This window comes from Haliotis cracherodii, unplaced genomic scaffold, assembly GCF_022045235.1.
Source record: "Haliotis cracherodii isolate W230 unplaced genomic scaffold, xgHalCrac1.p SCAF_13, whole genome shotgun sequence".
Lineage (NCBI taxonomy): Eukaryota > Metazoa > Mollusca > Gastropoda > Lepetellida > Haliotidae > Haliotis > Haliotis cracherodii.
Genome location: NW_027266268.1, coordinates 24648132 through 24672502, shown reverse-complemented (window position 1 = coordinate 24672502; position 24371 = coordinate 24648132). Strand labels below are relative to the sequence as shown.

Genomic DNA, 24371 nt, shown 5'->3' with positions numbered 1-24371 from the left:
AGTACTACCTGATTTCATGTCATGACCTTCCACTGTCATAGCACATGGCCTATCTAAACCATTTCTATTCCATCATCAACTTGTCCCAATCACAGCACTTTCAGTACTACCTGATTTCATGTCATGACCTTCCACTGTCCTAGCACATGGCCTATCTAAACCATTTCTATTCCATCATCAACTTGTCCCAATCACAGCACTTTCAGTACTACCTGATTTCATGTCATGACCTTCCACTGTCCTAGCACATGGCCTATCTAAACCATTTCTATTCCATCATCAACTTGTCCCAATCACAGCACTTTCAGTACTACCTGATTTCATGTCATGACCTTCCACTGTCATAGCACATGGCCTATCTAAACCATTTCTATTCCATCATCAACTTGTCCCAATCACAGCACTTTCAGTACTACCTGATTTCATGTCATGACCTTCCACTGTCCTAGCACATGGCCTATCTAAACCATTTCTATTCCATCATCAACTTGTCCCAATCACAGCACTTTCAGTTCTACCTGATTTCATGTCATGACCTTCCACTGTTGTAGCTCTTGGCCTATCTAAACCATTTCTATTCCATCATCAACTTGTCCCAATCACAGCACTTTCAGTACTACCTGATCTGATGTCATGACCTTCCACTGTTGCAGCAGTGTCCTATTAAAACCATTTCCAATCTACTCAATGAGGCACAAAAAACTAAACTGTGTTTATGAAATGTGTAAATGAAGGATATATTGTTGGACCCACACAAATATTTTGTTCAATTTGGATATATTATGACATTTTTCTATCAATTCAAATTACCTATCTACAAATTCATTTCAATTTAACTCAAATTATTATGAACCACACGATCTGGTCTAAAATCCATCTCAGTCAATGATAAAATATGAGAATATTAATAACAATAATGAAAATAATAATGCCATTTATATTCATGCTCAAAGAATTACACCATTATTACCCTGTCAAAGGGTCAGTGTGCACTCAATTTCATTCTCAGTGAGTGAGTACTGTTACGCCACTGTTAACAATATTACAATATCACTCACAGGGGACACCAGAAATGGGCTTCACACATTGTACCCATGTCGGGAATTGAACCCGAGTCTTCGGCGTGACGAGCGAACGCTTTAACCATTAGGCTGCCCGACCGCCCCTAAGTTCATTCCCAGCACCCTAGGGAATATACAATCCAAACTGCCTGTGAGGCGCTAGAAGGTTAACAGTTAAATTACCGACACATCCCACCAGGTACCCATTCACTGCTGGGTGAACAGAGGCATATTTCAAAGAAAGCAACTTGCAAAGGAGATACCACATGTGATTCGTGTACTACATGTGTTTCAGTGCAGGGCAGAAACTCTCAGTCATACATCCAGTTATCCTCTGCACCAACATTGCTTCATTTCTTGGATTTGTGACCTATGTGCTGTATATAGGACAACGTGCTGTCAGTTACAATCACCATAGCGCTAAGTTTGCAGTGTGGAATGGTACAGGTCTAGATGCAGAAGACTTCCTGATAGGAATGGCACCGACAGATAACGATAGTCATATTTGAAAAAATCGTTCTGTTATTTCTTTCTGAGTAATGTGGGAAGTATGCCAAGTTGTAGACACTGACAACTTTGGGGAAACTGACAAGAAAGGGATGGTGCTGACAAACCATGGAAACAATCGGCTAATCTGGGATTTAAACCTGGCAAGTCAAAAGGTCGCAACTCTGGCACTGCAACATTGACTCTCCTAAGATGTCTGTTTGTTCGTTGTTCCAGCTATATGACGGCAGTCTGTAAATAATTGAGTCCGGACCAGACAATCCAGTAATTGACATCGTGAGCATCGAGCCACGCAATTGGTATACAACGACATACATCAACCAAGTCAGTAAACCTGACCATCCGATCCCATTAGTCACCGCTCATGACAAGCATAGTAGTCTTTTACAGCAAGCATAGGTTGCTGAAGACCCTTCTACCCCGTATCTTCATGGTTAAACTCCTAAGATGATGGCCCCCTAAATGACAAACGGTCAAGGAAACTGAAGCATCGTATCTCATAGAGCCACGGTAAATGTTTACATTTCAGCTGCTTGAAATGATAGTTGGACATGCAAAGTGTTCTGTGTCGGGCAAATTGCCTGTGTAAATGATACCTCTGGAAGAGATAAACCTCACTTATTGTAATGAGACACTGATGGTAGAGCTCTCAGGAATCCATGCCATGTCTGTAACAGTCCTTGTCCCTCAGAGTTAATATGTATGATTACACAGATTCTAACCACTGAAAAACTATTCTCATATATTCGGAAATTAGATACATCAAGCAAGGGTCTCAAAAGACATTCAGATTGTTGAGACAGTAAAGATCGGTATATCTGGGAGGCGTCCAAATCAGATACCACAAGGACTACTACTGCAGTGGAAATGACCTCGTAACATATAGCAAGCTCCCTCTCAGCCATCAACAGGTGCAGCCTCTAAACCAATCAACAGTCCATGTAAACATACAGCTACGTAAACACACAGTTGAGAACATATTGAAAGATGAGATAAACGGTATATCTAATACCACTGATGAAAACCAAACCACCCTTGGCAGAAATAACCTTGAAGATTACTTTGAACACAGATATTTATATGAAGCTCTGTGCACAGGGAATCACTTTATAAACAGACCAGCATGAAATCATAACCCTATACATTTTATTTGTACCAGAGGAAGACATTTTATTGCACGAACACCTCACCTGTTACAAAGTCTCTACACACCGCCATAACATCAAGACATTTCCGAGGTGTGCAAGTTCTAGTACTAGAACCAACTCTGGAACTGATAGAAAATGAGAGTCTGGCCTCTCCCTGGTCTTTAAGGATGCACAAACAAATTTGAAACTTCCACAATACTCATGATAAAGATGAGATGAAAGAAAAGGAACTGTTGAGGTATTTTTCTTGTATAACTTATGACCTGATTAAACACCCCTGGTAATGTGGGGCTATAGATTACTCCAACTACAGATTGATGGTTAGATGTGAAGAGACAGGGGTGTATCTGCCACAGAGCTGATCACACTAACCTATTAAAGGGAAGAAGCTTATACACTGAATACATGGCTTCTCCATCAACATGTGAATGCTGCCATGATTGCAGCTACTACCTGTAACCTCAACAACACTTTTCATTCTTCATATTGCTTTTATTAGTTAAAGACTTTTTAATGTGTATTCTTTTAATTTATGACCCTAGAAATGTAGATCTTAGTACGTTTCAATCCATAAATTATCACCATTTTCTATCACTTTTGATTTGCTGAATTGAAATTGCTTTTGATTGGTTGTCTAGGTTTTTTTGGGAAAGAATTTAAAAGCCATTATTATGCCATATAGAGTGCAAATATCAAACTGTTTTTCAAGTACAGACACTTTTGACTTTCTGATGTGATTATTCGGCTTTCCATACATCAATGGCTACTACAGCTGGGAGACTCCCACTATGCAAAAAATAATCAAACCTCACTATCTTGACCCGGCCTGGGGGATTTAGCAGTCAAACATCATTAACAGAACTGATTTGGTCTCCAAAGAAATACCACTGAACTCTCATTTTAAATAAAATACCTCCGACACTGCCATGTGAAAACAGAAACGGTCTGATGAGAGATGAAGATTGATAGTTTGGGGATAACTTGTAAACAACACCTTTCCATTCATCTACAAATTCACTGATTCAAGATTCCCATTCATCAACACATAATCTCTTTCAGCCGTTTGTTTGGGGAGTCATTTTGCTCTCGGCATTTCGTCGAATTTCTGGTCAGTTTACCCCTTGCCAGCACAGATGCCATTAGTTCTCTCCAATACACAGCAGCAATCTCAGGTGACAAGGAAACACTAAGTAGTTTTACCTGTTTAACAACAGACATCATACTTACTGTCACATATACATCAACTAATAATATGTTACCATAACAACCTGGTGAAAACAAGCAATTACCTGAGATGCAATTTTGCTCACGGCATGAACACAATTACAGTTTCAGTTGATAGCTTTCAACTAATCATTGTTGCCATTTTAATACCATCTAGCCTGAGCCCTTAAGTAACAAATGTTGATGTTTACTGTAAAGAGAAAATGTCAACACCAGAGAACAACCAGTGGTGATTATATTGAAGGTGAAATAGTGAAGAAAATTATATGAACGAACCACTGAAAATCAGTGATGACACCAGGTGTTCACAAAAAAGGGTAAGGTGAGTGAGTGAGTGAGTATGGTTTTATGCCGCTTTTAGCCATATTCCAGCACTATCACAAATGTTGATGTTTACTGTAAAGAGAAAATGTCAACACCAGAGAACAACCAGTGGTGATTATATTCCAGTTGACGTAAAAGGTGAAATAGTGAAGAAAATTATATGAACGAACCACTCAAAATCAGTGATGACACCAGGTGTTCACAAAAAAGGGTAAGGTGAGTGAGTGAGTGAGTATGGTTTTATGCCGCTTTTAGCAATATTCCAGCAATATCACAGTGGGGGACACCAGAAATGGGCTTCACACATTGTACCCATGTCGGGAATCGAACCCGGGTCTTCGGCCTGACGAGCGAACGCTTTAACCACTAGGCAACCCGACCGCCCCTAAAAAAGGGTAAGGGTAGACAAGGGTAAAGAATTGATAACTGAAATACTATCAAATTGTTTTTGTGGATAGAAGAAACTTTTTCATATGTGTTTGTCTGTGATACAAATTTTGTTTGTTTGTTTGTTGTTTAACATCGCACTCAGCAATATTCCAGCTATATGACGGTGGTCTGTAAATAATTGAGTCTGGACCAGACAATCCAGTGATTGACATCATGAGCATCGATCCACGCAATTGGGATACGATGACATGCATCAACCAAGTCAGCGAGCCTGATCACCCGATCCCGTTAGTCACCTCTTACGACAAGCATAGTCGCCTCTTACGGCAAGCATGGGTTGCTGAAGACCTATTCCACCCCAGATCTTCATGGGTCTGATTCAAAGACCAAACTCTGCTTACTAAGTGAAACTGAAAACAAGGTAAGCATAACAATGTTTTTTTCAAGAAAAGTGTACAACAGCTGCTGACACAGACACTACACTCAGTATAATATATCCTACTTCTCAGTACTGATATACTTGGACAGAAGAGAATACAAATGTACCAAGTGTCACACATGGAAAATGACACATTTTCGCAGCATTTTATTAATGGTAACACACATGCACACTGTTTATAAAGAAATAAGACATTTAGTGTAGGACAGCTTGTCTTGGCAAGCAGGGGAGGGGGCCAGTACCAGTTTCTTTACCTGCCTTGTTACTAAAATTGAGATGACATTGCCTTAGAATGTGGAACAATACTGAGGAACTGATCATTTCATCTCTGGTTTTGAGAGGGAGGATGGAATTTTGTCAAACACATAAGGCGAACTTGAGATAATATGAGACAAAATAATCTTGCTTTTTCAAGGCAATTTATCTATTTTGAACATAGAATCTAAATTCATGGCCTTTTCAAGTAAGAACTAAAAATTCAAGGCCTTTTCAAGCCTGTGGAATAGGTAATAATGACCTTGGAAACAATCAGTCATCACACATCGGATCCTGAGTGTCATTGGACCCTGAGGGACAGAACCAACAGGCTGGTAGCCCCTCCTGGTCTGTACATCACTGTCACAGCTGTTAAACCTCCCTTTTTCATTAACCCCCATGTCTTCTGTAATTTTAGAGATGTAAAAAACAATTTCAGCAGTTGAACTGAACTGCTATCAGTAGCTACTGCATCGCCAAATGTCTGCAGCAAAGACGTAAACACTGATGTGGGCGAAAGTCCATTTCAACCATCAAAGGCGACTGTCTTGCAGCCTACTTATCAGTGAAGAGCTATGCACTTGATCAGCTTCTGAATTGGGCCTGGAAAAAATCACCAATTCATCCATTACAGACGCTAAAATGGATTCATAGGGATGAATATGTGAAAGCTCTCTTTCTAACTCTTGATTTGAAACTACCTATTTAAGCTCAGCTTACCTAAAATATGTACTTTGTCTAGCTCATTAAATCCAACAAAGATAGTTAGAAAAAAAACCCCACTTGGTACCAATTCATATTTGAACCAGTCTGTGCAAATAGAAATGAGTCTTCTGTCCAGGACATCCTTTTCAGTAGATCTGAACCTGAACATTTCGACTGTTTTATCACTGGAAAGGTATACTACTTTCAATAGAGGCAGATTGTTTTTCTGTGCCAGTTCAGGAATAAAATCTAAATGCCTTACATTTTCCCCCAAGTCTTGGACATGCAGGCTATCTGCATTGTCTAACCCTCCAAACTACCCATTCCGTTTCATTTTGCATTCAACCAGCCTGACTAGTCACCTTAAGTTTGTACTGAACATGGAAATGACAGTTTCATTTATTCCTCTGCAGCTGGGAGCCCCATTTCACAAAACAATCTTAGCGCTAATATTGTCGTACGCCAATATTAAAGTGTGAGCGGAAGGACAGCTCCCAAATCACTTTGTGAAACAGGCTTAAGGTCAGATATGATGCAGCAATAAAACATGAAGGAGAAGTGAATGTTGTCTTATGCTCCAGCTATTGCTGAACTGCTTTCCAACAAACTGTTATTCTGGAAAAGATTTGTTTGTTGTTTAATGTCACACTAAGCAATATTCCAGGTATATGACAGCAGTTGGTAAATCAAGCCTGGACAAGACAATCCAGTGATTGACATCATGAGCACCCATCTGTGCATTTGGGATACAATGACATGCATCAACCAAGTCAGCGAGCTTGACCACCCGATCCCGTTAGTCACCTCTTATGACAAGCATAGTCACCTTTCACGGCAAGCATGGGTTGCTGAAGACCTATTCTACTCCGGATCTCCATGGGTCTGATACATAGACCAAACTCCACTTACTAAGTGAAACGGAAAACAAGGTAAGCATAACAATGTTTTTTTCAAGCAGCTGCTGACACAGACAATACACCCAGAGGTTCATCGCTTAAATTTGCGGAAATCTACAAGTATGGTGCTGAAATTATCATAATCAGGGATGAAATCTTAACAGCAAATCAGCAGATTCTAAATGCCTAAGCTACACAAATCTGTTAGATTTTTACTTCAAGAGACCAACCCTGTCCCGATCAAGAAGCATGAGAGCCTTATATTTGCCTTGGATCCCCAAAACAAAGAATTCTCTAGGGCACCTGCATCAAGAAGTCCTGTGATTAACAATACCTGTTGAAGACAAGTCACCTGTGGTCACTACGGCATATGAACATTTCAGTTCGTAAAAGGACTGCTCTTTTGTGGGAACACATGCTTTGTGTAACAGACACCATATGAATGATTAAGGCTTATCCAAGCATAGCCATGACAGCACAATAACATTATATTGACAAAGAGTTTGGGGAAGATGACAGGAATCATACCTAGCAGATGAATCAAGCCAATTATGAAAGCATGGAATTAATTATCAAAGAAATATATGTAACATACCCATGGTAATGACAAGAAATATTTGGACAAAATATTGGAAAGTCATACATGTATTAGAATTATACTTAATTTTAAATCAATGCATTGTTCTTGAAAATGACAAGTCTTATAATCTGTATCAATGACCATATGCCTAAAATATTTGTAACTTTTTGCAGTGAGTGAGTTGGGTTTAACGCCTCTTTTAACAGTATTCCAGTTGTCAGACTTTTACCACTTCGGTGAAACCCACGAGCACGGGTATGGTGCTGACAAACCTAGAAACATAATTGGGGCGAACTGGGATTCGAACCCACAATCATAGGTTTCTGGCGTGCCCAAGGGACGCAACTCTGCACAGCGAATCGCGGCGCCTTAGACGACTGGGCCACCCGTGCCCCCGTATCTTTTTGCAACACAGTAATTTCAATAAGGTGACTATAGACATTTACATTTGACTTTTTTACCATGATTACTACATCATTTCAAACACCAAAAAGCAGATGATCATACTTCTTGCTACCGAAATGTATCAGATCCTATTAAGAAACATTTATATAGCCTTTTGACATTTGAACAGGACTACACTGACAAAAAGCACAGCTAGAAATAGTAAGATAAACACCAAGTGGAAAATAATAAGGAAATCAATAAATATGAACTGACTTTTTTGTCATGATCCACTACCACTAACAGATCACTCACTCACTCACTCACTGACCATGACAGCAAGACAAACAAGGCATGAATTACACAATCTGATTGAACCCTGACAGCTTGTTGATTAACCATTCAGCTAAACCCATATCCCCACTGAGTGTAACTTGTCCTAAATCCTGGCTACATTACAAGGCACTATACCACAGCAAGTCGTTCATAAAGTGTATATCATATCACAGTTGTCCAAGACCTATCTGTACAACAGCTGCACCAGGATATATTATCACACAAGCATAGACAAGGGTGTGAGTGACTGGAAACAACACCGATGGTTGTAAGAAACATACAACAATTCCACAGCACCAGTGTACCATGCCGAGCCCCGATACCACTAACCCTGCTCCTCATCTACCACAGAAAGTGTTATTGTTTGTCAAACAGTCAAACAGTACCTGTAGCTCCCTGGCTCTTGTGGTTCGTAGCCTCCATCTCCATATTGTGATGTACAAAATCAATGCCACAAACTACTACACCAGCAGGCTGGGGGACCAAGCAGCCACTTTTAGCAGCAGCAGCAGCTGGCTACACACCAGACACCGCACTGACGAGCTATACCCTTTTCCAACAGGGGAGGGAACTCTGATAATTCACTGCACACCCTCAGGCACTGATATTGGTTATGAGAATGATTCTGTATGAAAGGAACAAACTAACCAGCTCCAAATGAAAAAGAGATGTAAAAGACTAATTCCTTTGAGAATTTTTTTTATGAGGAATAAAAATCATACGATAAATCTTGTCAGATTGCTCTTTTCATGTTGCAGGTGGATGTATACAATTGTTATAGCTAAATAGACGACTGCCTTGAAAGTAATTTTCAAAGCAGGACTGTAATTGATACCAATTGGAGTTGTATGGTATGATATCTCCCAGCTGGTGAATATCATACAAGACAATTCATCTTTCAAATCTTGATATGTGCATCTATCAAATTACTTAATCAAAGTCATTCCTAACTCATCCTAACATCGTCTTTTCTTAATATCAAACAACTGAAAACATTGATTTTTTTTAATGACTTCCTTGATGGCATTATTTCAATCATCCCTCCACAGCTGTCTACCCATGGAGCCAGGTACTAAGGATCAACCTAGGTATATCACGTCATTAAGCACAGAGCTTGACAAGAGATGATGAATGCGAAGTGTGAAGGATGCTATTGATCCTAACATGGGGTTACATATTCACTCATGTTTTTTAGAGGTCTCCCATCGTGAGGAAACTGGCAATTAAAGCTCCTATTGACGTAAAAGAAGCTTATTAGGACAAAACAAATAAATCTTTAGGGTGTCATCAGATGCTAGTGTTTTTGGTGTTAATGCAATCAATAAAAGCATAATACAGGGTAAGATATGGCAATTATCTTTGTCATTTCCACAATGCCTGTTATGGATGTAGATAATAAATGGAAATTGAAGAATAGTTATCATTGTTAATAATTCTAAGAATACTACCTCTATCACATCTTTGCCATAAATCCTGTATTTTGGCTTTAATCACACTAACTAAAATTTTCAGATTTTCAACAGACGTCCTCTTCACGGTCAATCATACACAATTTGTTGTTCCAAATAGAGCACTATAGCAACTCAAGCTATGATGTGTGTAATGGCGGGAACCTCACTTCTTTCAACATCTAACCACTAGGGGTAGGTGAACACGCGTATAGTCGAAGAAGTCATCTACATCCCCCGCCTATTTTAACACGTTATGGTCCTAAACCAGGTAACTGACCCAACATTTCTCTTAGCCCATGTCAAAATAGCTGTAATGGAAATTCTAAAATATACATTTCTAAAACTCCTTAATATCAAATGGCACCAGTTCAGTATGTGCTTTATATATAGACATGCAATGTTTGGCAAGGAAATATTTAACAGTTTATTTGATATACTCCATAAGTGAACCCACCCTATAATAGAACCTAAGTCCAACTTGTTGTCATGGAAACATAAACAATAAAAATTTCTAAAACTCCTAAATAGCAAAAAGCACCAGTTCAGTATGTGTCTGGTAGACATGCAAAGTTTTGTAAGAAAGTATTTAACGGTTTTTGAGTTACGCTCCGGAAATGAACAGCACCCTTATAGAATTTAAGTCCAACTTGTTGCAACGGAAACGTAAAACATAAAAATTTCTAAAACTCCTAAATAGCAAAAGGCACCAGTTCAGCATGAGTCTGATAGACATGCAAAGTTTCATAGAGTTTCTGAATGCTCCGGAAATGATTTCGGGACGCACACACACACGCACGCACGCACACATACACGCACGCACGCACGCACGCACGCACACACACACACACGCACACACGGAACCCTTTTCTATATCCCCCGCCAACTTTGTTGGGGCAGGGGATAATTAGGGAGGTGGGTGGGAGTACTTCTGATGTAATAAAGGTAATATTCTTAGAATTATTAACAATGATAACAATTGTTTAATAATTCTTGTGAATCCTCTACCTCTATTACATCTTTGCTAGAATATACCAGAGGTACCATGATTTTCTTGTTGAGGATCTTTAATTCAATGATCATCCTCATGTCGGGCCAATCCTTTTTCGGACCTAAGAATACTGGAGAATAAAAGCCTTTGGTCTAGTTGGCTTCTGATAGTTTCCGAATGGCTCGCTTCTTTAGTAGCTTCCTGACGGCCTTATCTGCTGCCGCTAGCTTGGCTCCGACTAGACGAAATCTGCATCTGATGGCTTGAAATTTCAGGAAGTGATGCTTCTTGAAATGCAATTTGTATCCATGAGCCACAACATCTAGGGCCCAGTGGTCGGGCGTAATCTGCTTCCAACTTTCGATGTATGACAGAAGACCCCTCCCACTGGCCATGAGTCAGCATTATGTTGAAAGACGGTAGGTGTAAATCACAGTCCGGATCTGCCCCCGCAATAGGATCCTCTTTTCTTCTAGTTGGACTGACGAAAAGACTCCCGAGAAGGCTGACGCTTGTCATACCCCCGACTCAGTTGGAACGAACCCTTCCCATGGGGACAAACTTCTTCTTAGTTGGTTGTATATATGACGAGTCCGTCTGATCCCAGGAATGCCTCTGGGGATAGGAAAATCCATGTTCCTTGGCAGCTAGGTTGATAGTTGATGCTTGAAATCATTCAGTTGTATCCTGTCTGACCTGTCCTGTGACATGTCCCAATTTGCCGTTGAATGTCTTGGGAGCAGATATTGATTGTGACATTATCAATCTCTTTGTTTGGTTGGAAAGAGCTCTTGAACAAATCTGTGCTAGTAGTTGTTGAAGCTGAACCCAGAGAAGCTGTGAAGACATCCAGACTTGGGTGGAGATTAAGTCTTCCTGCATTCTGACTATGGTGTCTAGCAGGCTGTGAATGAGTCCGACTTGATCTGTTCTAAGATTCATAGGAGTTTCTCCGAATATGCCTTCATATGATGTCTGCAACGGTGGAATAATGTGCCTGATTCCTGCGACAAACCAGTTGATATGAACTCCATGGACGCCATAGACAGGTCCTTGATCCGTGAAGCTGGTAGCGTGACATTAGTATTAGGATGTCGTACTAGCTTCGTAAAGTCTTCGTCCAAAACTTGATGATCCGGAAGTAGAGAATCATTTGTTTTATACAACTACCGCTTCAATGGAGGTAAGGGTAGCCGGTCATCACGTCTTAGCTTGAGTAGATTTTCAGACGCCTGATCTACCACCCTGCCTGCATAACTCTGCCATGGCAATGTCTGGTGGATGTGTTGAGATGATGTAGGAGTATGACATCCTCCTTATTCCAAAATCTTAGTGGTGAATTTTTGGCCATTGGAGGTTGGTGTACAGGCATTTCTTCAATGAGTTCAACAAAGCTGTATCCCTTTGTATAATCCCGCTGGAGTGAATCATCAGCCTGATTAACCTCTCCATATAGGTCCGATCTGCCTCAGAATGATCGTGGGTAACTCCCGTGAGGGATGGATGTTCGTCATAAACCATACACTCAATGTGTTCCCCATGCAGTTCATCATCCGCTGGTGTCCAGGATTCCACTAAGAGTAAGGTCCGTGCGGCTTGTGATGACTGCCCGTGTTATAACGGAGCCCGTACAGGAATCATGGTCTTCTATCAAACCGCTGGACTGTCCCATGATGTCATCTTCGTTTCAGTCGGTTGGACGGTCCCCAGCAGTCCAAGCAGTCAGTTGGGTACCGTCGGTTGATGGCTACCATACGGTTGAAGTGAAGCTGCCGTAACGGTCTGCTGGGTTACCATGGAGTCTGTGCGGTGACTCTACGGTGTCTTAGCTGGGGAGTATGGCGGGACCAAAGCGGAGATTTAGATGCCTGTGTATCATGGGAGGGTAAAGCTTGAAAGCTTGTACCCGGCTGGTCGGTATGGTCGGCTGGGGTAGGCTGTACGGCCGTGGCTGTGGCAGAAACAGATGGCTGTGCCCCAAGCAGCCTAATGGCTGGAGGACTCTTCTTTGCCAATACTTTCTGCTTCTTCTTAAGCTTCTCCATTTCTTGGGTTACAGTTGAGAAGCGTGACTCAAACATAGCCTCCATCATCTCCTACTATTGTTTGAAGAGTTGTTCAATCAAGTTCATAGAGAACTGGGGAGAAGATACATTCGGCGAAGTAGATGGTAGCACTGGGATAAAGCCAGAGCTAAGTTGGCGTCGATAGCCGAGATGACATCGACTTTCTTCTTGGCTGCTCCTTGTCTTCTAGCTCTTTTCAAAGCTTCGAGTAGCTTCTTAGATAGAGAGGAGCATTGGTTGCTTCTAGCCTCATCCATTCAATTAGGGTCTCTGCATTTCCAGCAGTAGTTATGAGGAGCTTCCGTGACCATAAAATGGCCACACTTCTAACAAGCAAATAGAAGTGGGAGACTCCATTGCGACCTCACAAACACCTCACGCCAGCCTTAAACTTATGTGAGTACAATTGTCACTACAATTAGCAGCTATTAATAAAGACTTAATATGTCTGTTTTAAGAAAACTTATAGAATAATCTTAGATTAATGTGACTAATCCAAGTGCTAGATAGCTACAACTCTAACAATAGGTGTTGACTCTAGCACACAGAGGAAAGAAGTGAGGTTCCCGCCATTACGCACGTCATAGCTTGGGTAGCTATAGTGCTATATTGGGAACAACTTATAGTGTAATTGACAGTGAAGAGGACGTCTGTTGAAAATCTGAAAGTTTTAAATTAGTGTGATTAAATCCAAAATACAGGATTTATGGGAAAGATGTTTTTCGAGGTAGAGGATTCACAAGAATTATCGATATTTGTGATTTGTGTTATATAAATATATGAGGGAAGAATTTGGAGAGAATTCCTTTCCCTGGTCTTCTGTTAAAGTGAGCTTACACATCACCCCTTCCCCTGTCCACCCAACATAAGACTCACCCAATCCCTGGTGAGTCGGCCCCACACTGTTTCTACCACCTTCATCCACCCAACATCAAATCTACATGACTCCCACCTGCACAAACCATTGCAGACATCAAAAACAAATCATTCCAAAACTACATATTGTTTTGCTCATCAGGATTTGGTTTCCATGGTTACATAATCATACAGTGACACACCTTCATTGTACAGCTTATTCTCTTTTCATTCTTTCCTATGCCTACTGTGACAGATGAGAAATGATCTGAGCAAGATTCTAAAGAATATTTTTAACCCTATTTATGTTGGTCATCAAAGAAACCAATACCAGCTCTGATTCATCAACTGACTAATTATTTTTTGTCCCAAACCAAACATACTTTTGATCCTTAACACAATTCATTTTTAAAAACAAATAGGTGGAATCGAAATTAGTCATTTGTCAAAAGTAATTAACATTTATTATCAAATTTTCAAATTAATTCTTGTGGAGTAAATAAAGGTAGAACCAGATGTATTTCTCATTCTGAATACTCCCATTATAATCTCTGTCGTCCAGTAGATAGAGTGTCTGCCCAGAGAGTGGAAGGTCAGTAGTTCAATCCCTGACTTAAGGCAACCATAAGCAAGGGTAAGTTAATTCAACAGTATGCCATCAAGGTGTCCTGCATGTAACACCCAACATGGTGATCAACACGCCTGTAATTATTTTACAGACATTTATCGTCAATACACCTTAACTATCGTTTCATCAGTTCCCTTATTTTTTGTCAGTAGTATAGTAGTGAGTGAGTGAGTTGGGTTTAACGCCGCTTTTAACAGTATTCCAGTTATATCACAGCGTGTCAGCTTAATGTGGGAGGAAAGCCCGAAGTGATGCAGGACTTAGACGTTTACCACTTCGGTGAAATCCACGAGCACGGGTATGGTGCTGACAAACCTAGTAGTATAGTACATCTGCAGGGCCAACAATAGCAATACATCGATAGTTCTATTTATCGTTACACTCCTAAATATTAATAATAGCAAAGCATGGAAAAGTCTGAAGGTTTAACTCCCCATAAGTTCAACAACTTACTCATTCTTTTCATTTACAAAAAGGCAACTAGTTGTTTCTTTTAATAGCCAATAGAAAGTTTAAAAATGTTACATTTAGTTTTTGAAGTCATCATCAATCATTAGACATGTACATCTCACCTCTGATAACAAGGCAAACCTATTTAACCTTGATATTCTAATCCGCCTAATTCGACTCTATCAACCAGATGGCTACCTGCTGACAAATCTGATTAAATTTTGCTATATGACGAGAAACATGCCATGTCAGAATATCTCTGTCAAGCTGTTTCACAAATACATGTAGAGCAAACCGTGAAAGATCCATTTCAAACTCAAGTTTTCTCAAAATATTATTGAACCCACGTCAACAGGAAACTTAATCCCATCCTGTATTAAATGATAACATTCCAGACTAAAGCTAACAGTGCCGTAAGTACGTGGGTAAATTAGGCAATTAGGCAGCTAAACATCACAGGCACCTTTCTCGATAGATGAAAGGGAGACAACTGCTTTCTTTCTGTTCATGGAAGCCAGGCAAAGCCATTACTTTCTGGTAGATGTATTTCTAGACAAGCAAGCCTGGGCTCTCATTTTATGGCATAAATAAACACCAGTGTGTTTATACCTGAACAAAAATAGTATAGAAATCTGGATTTTGTAATAGGCGGGCCGAGGCTTTATATTTGAGAGAATATATATACTCAACCAAAATCTGACATCATGGAGCCTGCAAAGGTTATCTGAATAGAATTACACATTGGCAAATATTTTGATAATAATCAACATCACCATGGTTTGTTTTTGTGATAAACAAGCAATCTTGTTGTTGTTGCAACAAGACTTAATTTTGGAGAAAAAGTGTTACAAAGTCTGCGATGGTTACCAGTATTGTTAATGTTTACATCACAAAATCACATCTCAACTGAACTCAGTTCACAGTTATCATAATTATGAACAAGCCATAAATACCATTTACAGTTGGAAACTACACTTCTGCAAGGATTATCAAAGTTCATAGTGAAGGATTAACCTCAAACTTATAATTGTCTCCACTTGAAATAGACTTATGGAATATCGTGATGAATAATTAACGAAGATAGCTGCATGTCTGCTGATACTTATGAAGTGAAAACCAGCCATTCCGCCGATAAGGAATATTACTTACAGTAATGACAAAGTACGCTTTTCAAGAAATGTCCATTTGCTTCGCGATAAACATCATCACTGAGTTTTGATCACGTGGTTACAATTCGGACGACTGATGGGAAGTCAGCTAACTGTGAGCAACTATGTTGAGCAACATGTGCTGAGTACGTACATTCTCAGCACGAACTTAACGAAAAGTATGTGTAGATGTAGTATTTAAAGTGCTATTGACCAAGGTCGCTGCTAAACATAACCACTCGCTGTCGCCTGACTGTTGATTCCATCTGGATTGTCACCATGATGATCAAAACTCAATGATAATGTTTATCACTAATAAAATGGACGTTTCTTGTAAAGCACACGTTGGAATTTTTGTCATTTTGTTAATTAATCATTGCGATCGGATATTTCGTGATTCTATTTCAAGTGGAGAGGACTAGAGTGGTCTTATGATGCATGGAAAGAGCAATGATCATGTGTATATGTAACATGCAGTAGTGATCCTGACAGTCACATGATGATGATGTGGAGTGTGGGAAGGTCAGGCAGGAGGGTTGCAATGGAAGTCCTTGAATCAGAACTCTCCTACATGTTCTGACTTCTTACTTGCTACAGGGCGGTCTGGTAGCCTAGTGGTTAAAGCGTTTGCTCGACACGCCGAGGACCGAGGTTCGATTCCCGACATGGGTACAATATGTGAAGCCCATTTCTGGTGTCCCCCCGCCATGATATTGCTGGAATATTGCTAAAAGCGGTGTAAAATCAAACTCACTCACTCACTCACTTACTTGCTACACAAAATACCACACATACCAGCAACGTGAATTATTTGTTACATTTCTCGGACAATAACAACATATTTATTTTAATGAAATAATATTCCAATTCTTAACACCAAAGAAATCAAATTTATCACATTATATCTATATTTTTATCCAAATGTCCCTTAAAAAATGAAATAAAGCCATGCAGATGCAGGAAGGGTGCACAGTGAAATTTCAACATACTCCAAGCTCAACAAGCTAGGGAAATATAGTGTGCAACAGTACTCACCCTCCGTTTGGTAGCCAGTTATGGTGGAAAATCGGGAATAATCTAAAATTAATTTTAAACAGAGTTACCTGATACCTGTATTTCACTGGCTTTTATTGTTTCAGTGTTCAAACTGAGGAACTGAATCAAGCACACTCCAGCTTTAACTGTCAATTCTAACATGAATTCGGAAAATTCTTGATTCTGATTGGGAAGTGTCAAATCTCAATAAAACCCTCTGTTTGACAGCTGCATCACTGCAGAAGCTAAGATTTTTAGAATTATAGCGCTTCATTTAACAGTTATTGTTGGTAGGCATATTTAAATAATTATATGTACAATTAAAGGCTACAAAATGCAAAGTTAGGGTTACTACAATATTTAAAGGATGTGTGGTAAAACATATCATGCAGAAAACACAAAAGACATTTACAAAGAGAATGTATTTCAAGCTTTGAGGACAACAGAGAGCTTACTATTTGGCGATTTTGTATATACCACTGTGACGTCATATCTTTTGCACCACAAGTGATATGATGTCATAATCACCATGTGACGTGTGGTGTAAAGCGAAACCTTTGAAAAGCTTGCTTAGGTTTCTTTTGGGGTGTCCACCTCATGATAGCTTACCAAGTTGCTGTGCTGCATAAGTTCTATTAGAGTATTACGGTGTAAACAAACTGCTTGAGCTTTTAGAGCACCACATTTTCAGTGTTCCTGTTTACCGGCAATTACCAGTTTTTACCGGTAAAATTAGGCTTAGACTGGTAACTCATGTTACTGCCAGTCCCTTTGGACCGGCAAATAAAGTACCTTCAAAACAAATTTTATTCATAGTAATATGGAGATAAACACATCATGTTTATCTCCAAAATCATTGAGCGAGCTGGGTGTTTATACTCCGTTTATATTTCCGTTATATCAGTGTATCAGGTTCACATTACAAGAGAGCCCGAAGTGTCCAGGTTGTTAGGCGTTTACCATTTTGCGGAAAACAGTAGATCCTTGCATGACAAATGGAAATAACTGTATAGTGAATTGTGGCACTATAGACCACATGGCCACTAGTGCCCCCATCTTTGAGAGGATAACAATGCACACCTTAGAAATGTTATAATTTTATATACACTTGGTTATTCTACATTTGGATTATAAATCTCCCTTTTCACCCATACTGAACATGAATAAGGGGCAAGTGAGTGAGTGAGTGAGTTAGGCTTAACGCCACTTTCAACAGTATTTGAGTTATACCATGGTGCGTCAGCTAAATGTGATGGGAATGCCTGAAGTGATGCAGGTCTCAGACTTTTACCACTTCGGTGAAACCCACGAGCACGGGTATGGTGCTGACAAACCTAGAAACATAATCAGGGTGAACGGGGATTTGAACCCACAATCACAGGTATCTGGTGGGTCCACGGGATGCAATTCTGCACAGAGGATCTTAGATGAAGGGACATCCGTGACCCCCTAAACATGGATGACGAGCCAAGTCAATAACCACTTACTGGGCAGCATGATGACCACAACATTAGTTTTTTTTTTTTTTTGTTTAACGCCCACTCAGCAATATTCCAGCTATATGATGGCCGTCTGTAAAATAATCGAGTCTGGACCAGACAATCCAGTGATTGACATCATGAGCATCGATCCACACAATTGGGATCGATGACGTGTATCAACCAAGTCAGCGAGCCTGACCGCCCGATCCTGTTAGTCGCCTCTTACGACAAGCATAGTCTCCTTTTACGGCAAGTATGGGTTGCTGAAGACCTTTTCTACCCCGGAATACAACATAGTACGTGACAAGGACAAGCAATGGCTGCAAACTTTACACGGGTACAAATGACAGACATGGTCTTCTAAATTATGATTTCAAATACACTTTACATTTCTGAAATGATCTCAACAATGACATTAAAAGAGAGTAATGTAAAAGTTCCATGCAAATGTCAAATATAACTGAAGAATCCTTTCACCACATGCATAAGTCCCACAAGCTATAATGAAGTTGTCATGGGACCAACTCAAATTTATTTGTATCAGAAAAAATAAATATAATCTGAAACATGAAATGTAACAACCACCAGTATCGGTGATAGTCCTGCTGCCTTTTACACTCCTGGGATGTAAAATCTGACCTACATGGATTTTTGTGTATGGTTACAAACTAAGCAGCAAAATGAGCCAACTTTCAGAATCACAATCATCAAAAAGGCATTGAGAATGATGCAGCCTCTCAAGTTCCCATTTAGAGACACCTTCACATTCTCAACAACAGTACTAGTACAGCAACCTGTCATGGCTGTCAGAAGGAATGAGCTTACATATTGTACCCATTCAGGGAGATGAACTAACCTTTAGCCACCGTTACTGTAGAAATCCATACACAGAAAAATATGTATGCATTTTGGGACTTTGGGGAGGGAGGCTGAGGGTATTTGGAGGATGCACTGGGGGACTTTTGAGAGGGAGGGTATTTGGGGGATGCATTTTGGGACTTTAGGGAGGGAGGGTATTTGGAGGATGCATTGGGGGACATCGGGGAGGGAGGGTATTTGGAGGATGCATTGGGGACATCGGGGAGGGAAGGTATTTGGAGGATGCATTGGGGGACATCAGAGAGGGAAGGTATTTGGAGGATGCATTGGGGACATAGGGGAGGGAGGGTATTTGGAGGATGCATTGGGGGACATCGGGGAGGGAAGGTATTTGGAGGATGCATTGGGGACATAGGGGAGGGAGGGTATTTGGAGGATGCATTGGGGGACATCAGGGAGGGAAGGTATTTGGAGGATGCATTGGGGATATCGGGGAGGGAAGGTATTTGGAGGATGCATTGGGGACATCAGGGAGGGAGGGTATTTGGAGGATGCATTGGGGGACATCAGGGAGGGAGGGTATTTGGAGGATGCATTGGGGACATCGGGGAGGGAGGGTATTTGGAGGATGCATTGGGGACATCGGGGAGGGAAGGTATTTGGAGGATGCATTGGGGACATCAGGGAGGGAGGGTATTTGGAGGATGCATTGGGGGACATCAGGGAGGGAAGGTATTTGGAGGATGCATTGGGGACATCAGGGAGGGAGGGTATTTGGAGGATGCATTGGGGACATCAGGGAGGGAAGGTATTTGGAGGATGCATTGGGGGACATCGGGGAGGGAAGGTATTTGGAGGATGCATTGGGGACATCAGGGAGGGAGGGTATTTGGAGGATGCATTGGGGACATCAGGGAGGGAGGGTATTTGGAGGATGCATTGGGGACATCGGGGAGGGAAGGTATTTGGAGGATGCATTGGGGGACATCGGGGAGGGAAGGTATTTGGAGGATGCATTGGGGACATCGGGGAGGGAGGGTATTTGGAGGATGCATTGGGGGACATCAGGGAGGGAGGGTATTTGGAGGATGCATTGGGGGACATCAGGGAGGGAGGGTATTTGGAGGATGCATTGGGGACATCGGGGAGGGAGGGTATTTGGAGGATGCATTGGGGGACATCGGGGAGGGAGGGTATTTGGAGGATGCATTGGGGGACATCGGGGAGGGAGGGTATTTGGAGGATGCATTGGGGGACATCAGGGAGGGAGGGTATTTGGAGGATGCATTGGGGGACATCGGGGAGGGAGGGTATTTGGAGGATGCATTGGGGGACATCAGGGAGGGAGGGTATTTGGAGGATGCATTGGGGACATCGGGGAGGGAGGGTATTTGGAGGATGCATTGGAGGACATCAGGGAGGGAAGGTATTTGGAGGATGCATTGGGGACATCGGGGAGGGAGGGTATTTGGAGGATGCATTGGGGACATCGGGGAGGGAGGGTATTTGGAGGATGCATTGGGGGACATCAGGGAGGGAAGGTATTTGGAGGATGCATTGGGGACATCAGGGAGGGAGGGTATTTGGAGGATGCATTGGGGGACAACAGGGAGGGGAGGTATTTGGAGGATGCATTGGGGGACATCAGGGAGGGAGGGTATTTGGAGGATGCATTGGGGACATCAGGGAAGGAAAGTATTTGGAGGATGCATTGGGGGACATCAGGGAGGGAGGGTATTTGGAGGATGCATTGGGGGACATCAGGGAGGGAGGGTATTTGGGGGATGCATTGGGGGACATCAGGGAGGGAAGGTATTTGGAGGATGCATTGGGGGACATCAGGGAGGGAGGGTATTTGGAGGATGCATTGGGGGACATCGGGGAGGGAAGGTATTTGGAGGATGCATGGGGGACATCGGGGAGGGAGGGTATTTGGAGGATGCATTGGGGGACATCAGGGAGGGAAGGTATTTGGAGGATGCATTGGGGGACATCGGGGAGGGAGGGTATTTGGAGGATGCATTGGGGGACATCGGGGAGGGAGGGTATTTGGAGGATGCATTGGGAGACATCAGGGAGGGAGGGTATTTGGAGGATGCATTGGGGGACATCGGGGAGGGAGGGTATTTGGAGGATGCATTGGGAGACATCAGGGAGGGAGGGTATTTGGAGGATGCATTGGGAGACATCAGGGAGGGAAGGTATTTGGAGGATGCATTACGGGACATCAGGGAGGGAAGGTATTTGGAGGATGCATTGGGGACATCGGGGAGGGAAGGTATTTGGAGGATGCATTGGGGGACATCAGGGAGGGAGGGTATTTGGAGGATGCATTGGGGGACATCAGGGAGGGAAGGTATTTGGAGGATGCATTGGGGGACATCAGGGAGGGAGGGTATTTGGAGGATGCATTGGGGGACATCAGGGAGGGAAGGTATTTGGAGGATGCATTGGGGGACATCGGGGAGGGAGGGTATTTGGAAGAAGCATTGGGGACATCGGGGAGGGAAGGTATTTGGAGGATGCATTTTAGGAAAGTAGTGTGGGAGGGCATTTGGAGACTGCATTGGAGAAATCAGGGTGGTAGAGGGTTTACACAAAAATTGGGATGACATTAAGTAAGGCTGTCTATTACTACATTACATGTTTTAATAAAATTCCATGCTGGACAAGAAGACATAAGAATTTTTTGTGACATCAAACTGTTTGTTCTCATAAACTTAATTTGACTGTCAAGGCCTAGCCACACACTGCCATAAGTATTGACAGGAACAAAGTTGACAAGGCATGTATTGTTCAATGAAAGTCATCACGACATACATATGATATCAACAAAGTAATAGTGTGTCAGTTGATACATATGATATATATATATTGCCCAGATAGCATCCATTAGCAGTGTATACATACATGTATCTATATGCTTTTGCATACCTGTTAATAGTGCATGAAGTGTATGAACAGGTATATCAGGAAGTGAGAATACTTACTCATACTGTAGCCTGTTGGACCTGTAACAGAGAATAACACTGCAATCATGAGACTAACTCCTCACAACACATGGGCATGAACAGTCCACAAAGCATGCGTCAGAGCAAGAAAATATATCACTAGTGATGAACAGTTTTCTAGTTATATCACAGCATAACAACACAGTGTAGAAAAAAATCCCTAAGCACTGCAGGTCATAGTTGTTTACAACTTTAGTGAATTCCCGTAAAGATCCAGGTTAGAATTGGTCTCCAGCAATTCCATATTGCATGGATCGATGCTCATGATGTCAATCACTAGATTGTCTGGTCCAGATCCGATTATTTACAGATTGTCGTCATATAGCTGGAATATTGGTGTTAAACAACAAACTAACAAATAACTTTGGTGAAAATCATGAACATAGGTATGACAGGTTAAAACAGTGGTCACAATCAGGTTGAATATGGGTTACACCACACTGCACAGCAAGTTACTTAGTCAACCACTAAATGTCAGTGCCTGGACAAACATGGTAAAAAACAACATTTGTTTGTCCAAATTTTGGAAAAAAATTCACATATAGATTTTGAAGAGGTAGAGGTATTCTAACATATTCAGAGGTAAGTCAAACAAGACGATTATTACAAAGTTTCTAAATTTGAAACTAAAAATCATGAGAGCCGTAACTTGGAATTGCTAATTGAAACATTCCAGTTAGGGAATTTTCACCAACAGTTGCTGCAGATTCGGGTCCAAATATCGGCTTTGAGAATGCCAATATAACTCACCAACACTGCTGAGAAACTACAGAGGAACTACCCATAATGGCACATTGAAATTAGGTGACAGTACAGAGCCACTGAGGATTACAAATTGAAAATATTCAAAGAACTGCACAAGCTTAAGCGTTTATGAAGTTGCAGGAAAGCTGTATCAAGATGGCAGCCTTACCTGAAACTGTCCACAGCGAGGCCTATGCTGCGATTGTGCCTCCGTAATTTATCTAAGATCAGCATACTACAAATAATAAGGCCTGTACATCAGTTAGTTTCTTGGATTCATTTCATTTTTCAAAAAGGTGTCATTATTACATGGCAATCCTGTTTTTGGAGACGTTTCATTGTTCAAAACCTCGTCATTACACAGCAGACGCTGCTCTTGATGGAGTCATTTCATTTTTTAAAAAGGCTTGAGTAAACAGCAGATGCTCCTGTTTACGGAGTCCTTTATTTATAAAATGGCGTGAGCAGACAGAGGACACTTCTGTTGATGGAGTCTTTCCATGTTTCAAAAGGACTGTCCCACTTTCCCGAATGCACCAGACATCCAGAAAATGTCATCTGTGTGTAGCCTATATACCTGCAGACGGGCAAAGGACCTACATTACCGTACCCTAAATTCTATACAGGATTACCTTGAGCAAGAAGAATTAATGGGAAAATCAGCACCTCTGGTCCTATGGTCTGTGGAATTATTATGGATATTGTCACCTCTTTGCACAACTGTTATCAGTTTATACCAGTACCAAAGAATTGCATGCCTACTCTAAATCATCAGACAGCCTAATCTTGCCTACTCTTAATCATCAATCAGACGAATTTGAGGTGTTTACCTCACTGCCGATTTTCTTAAAGCATGCACTGCAAACTGGATGCACAAAATCTGAAGCATGGAGAAGGTAGGGCAATTCCGGAAAAAATAATTACCATGATTACAGCATAAAATTTTCTAACTCAGAAGAGCATGCAAAGTTTCATTCAGGGTAACTTCAGCAGTTCCTGAGAAAACTTGTCCTCACTGCAGCCTCTTTGCTCTAAGTAAAATAAAATAATTATGGACATATGATCTAGAAATGAACACAACAATCCATCTGGTTTTTAAGTTACGCTCTGGAAATGAAAGCAACCTGAATTTGGGCTAAGTCCACCTTGTTGCCATGGAAACAGCAAATGGCACCAGTTCAGAATAGGTTTGATACATACATAAAGTTTCATAATAAAATATTAAACAGTTCCAGAGTTATGCTCCAGAAACGAATGCTACATGTATTTGATTCTAGGTCCAGTTTGTTGCCATGGAAACACACAATGAAGTTTTTTTAACAATACCAAAACATCAAAAGGCACCAGTTCAGCATGTGTTTAATACATATGCAAAGATTTGTAATAAAATATTAAACGGTTTCCGAGTCACGCTCCTGAAACGGAACATGATGGCAGGATGGAAGG

The 24371-nt window shown here is 41.3% G+C and overlaps 1 protein-coding gene across 4 annotated transcripts in view; it reads right to left on the bottom strand.

Annotated features, from left to right (window-relative positions):
• Positions 1-24371, bottom strand: part of LOC139459798 (mechanosensory protein 2-like) — a 96532-nt gene that overhangs the window by 46620 nt on the left and 25541 nt on the right. The window contains exons 2-3 of one of the 4 annotated variants that reach the window (XM_071241470.1): positions 22161-22181; positions 16871-16912 (exon numbers count right to left, since the gene is read on the bottom strand). The exons of 1 other annotated variant lie outside the window; for it this stretch is intronic. In XM_071241470.1, coding sequence (XP_071097571.1) covers positions 16871-16912; positions 22161-22181 — 63 coding nt within the window. Of the gene's footprint in view, positions 1-8635; positions 8773-16870; positions 16913-22160; positions 22182-24371 lie in introns of those variants that run through there. 2 more of the 4 variants (XM_071241472.1, XM_071241475.1) reach the window with 2 other exon arrangements.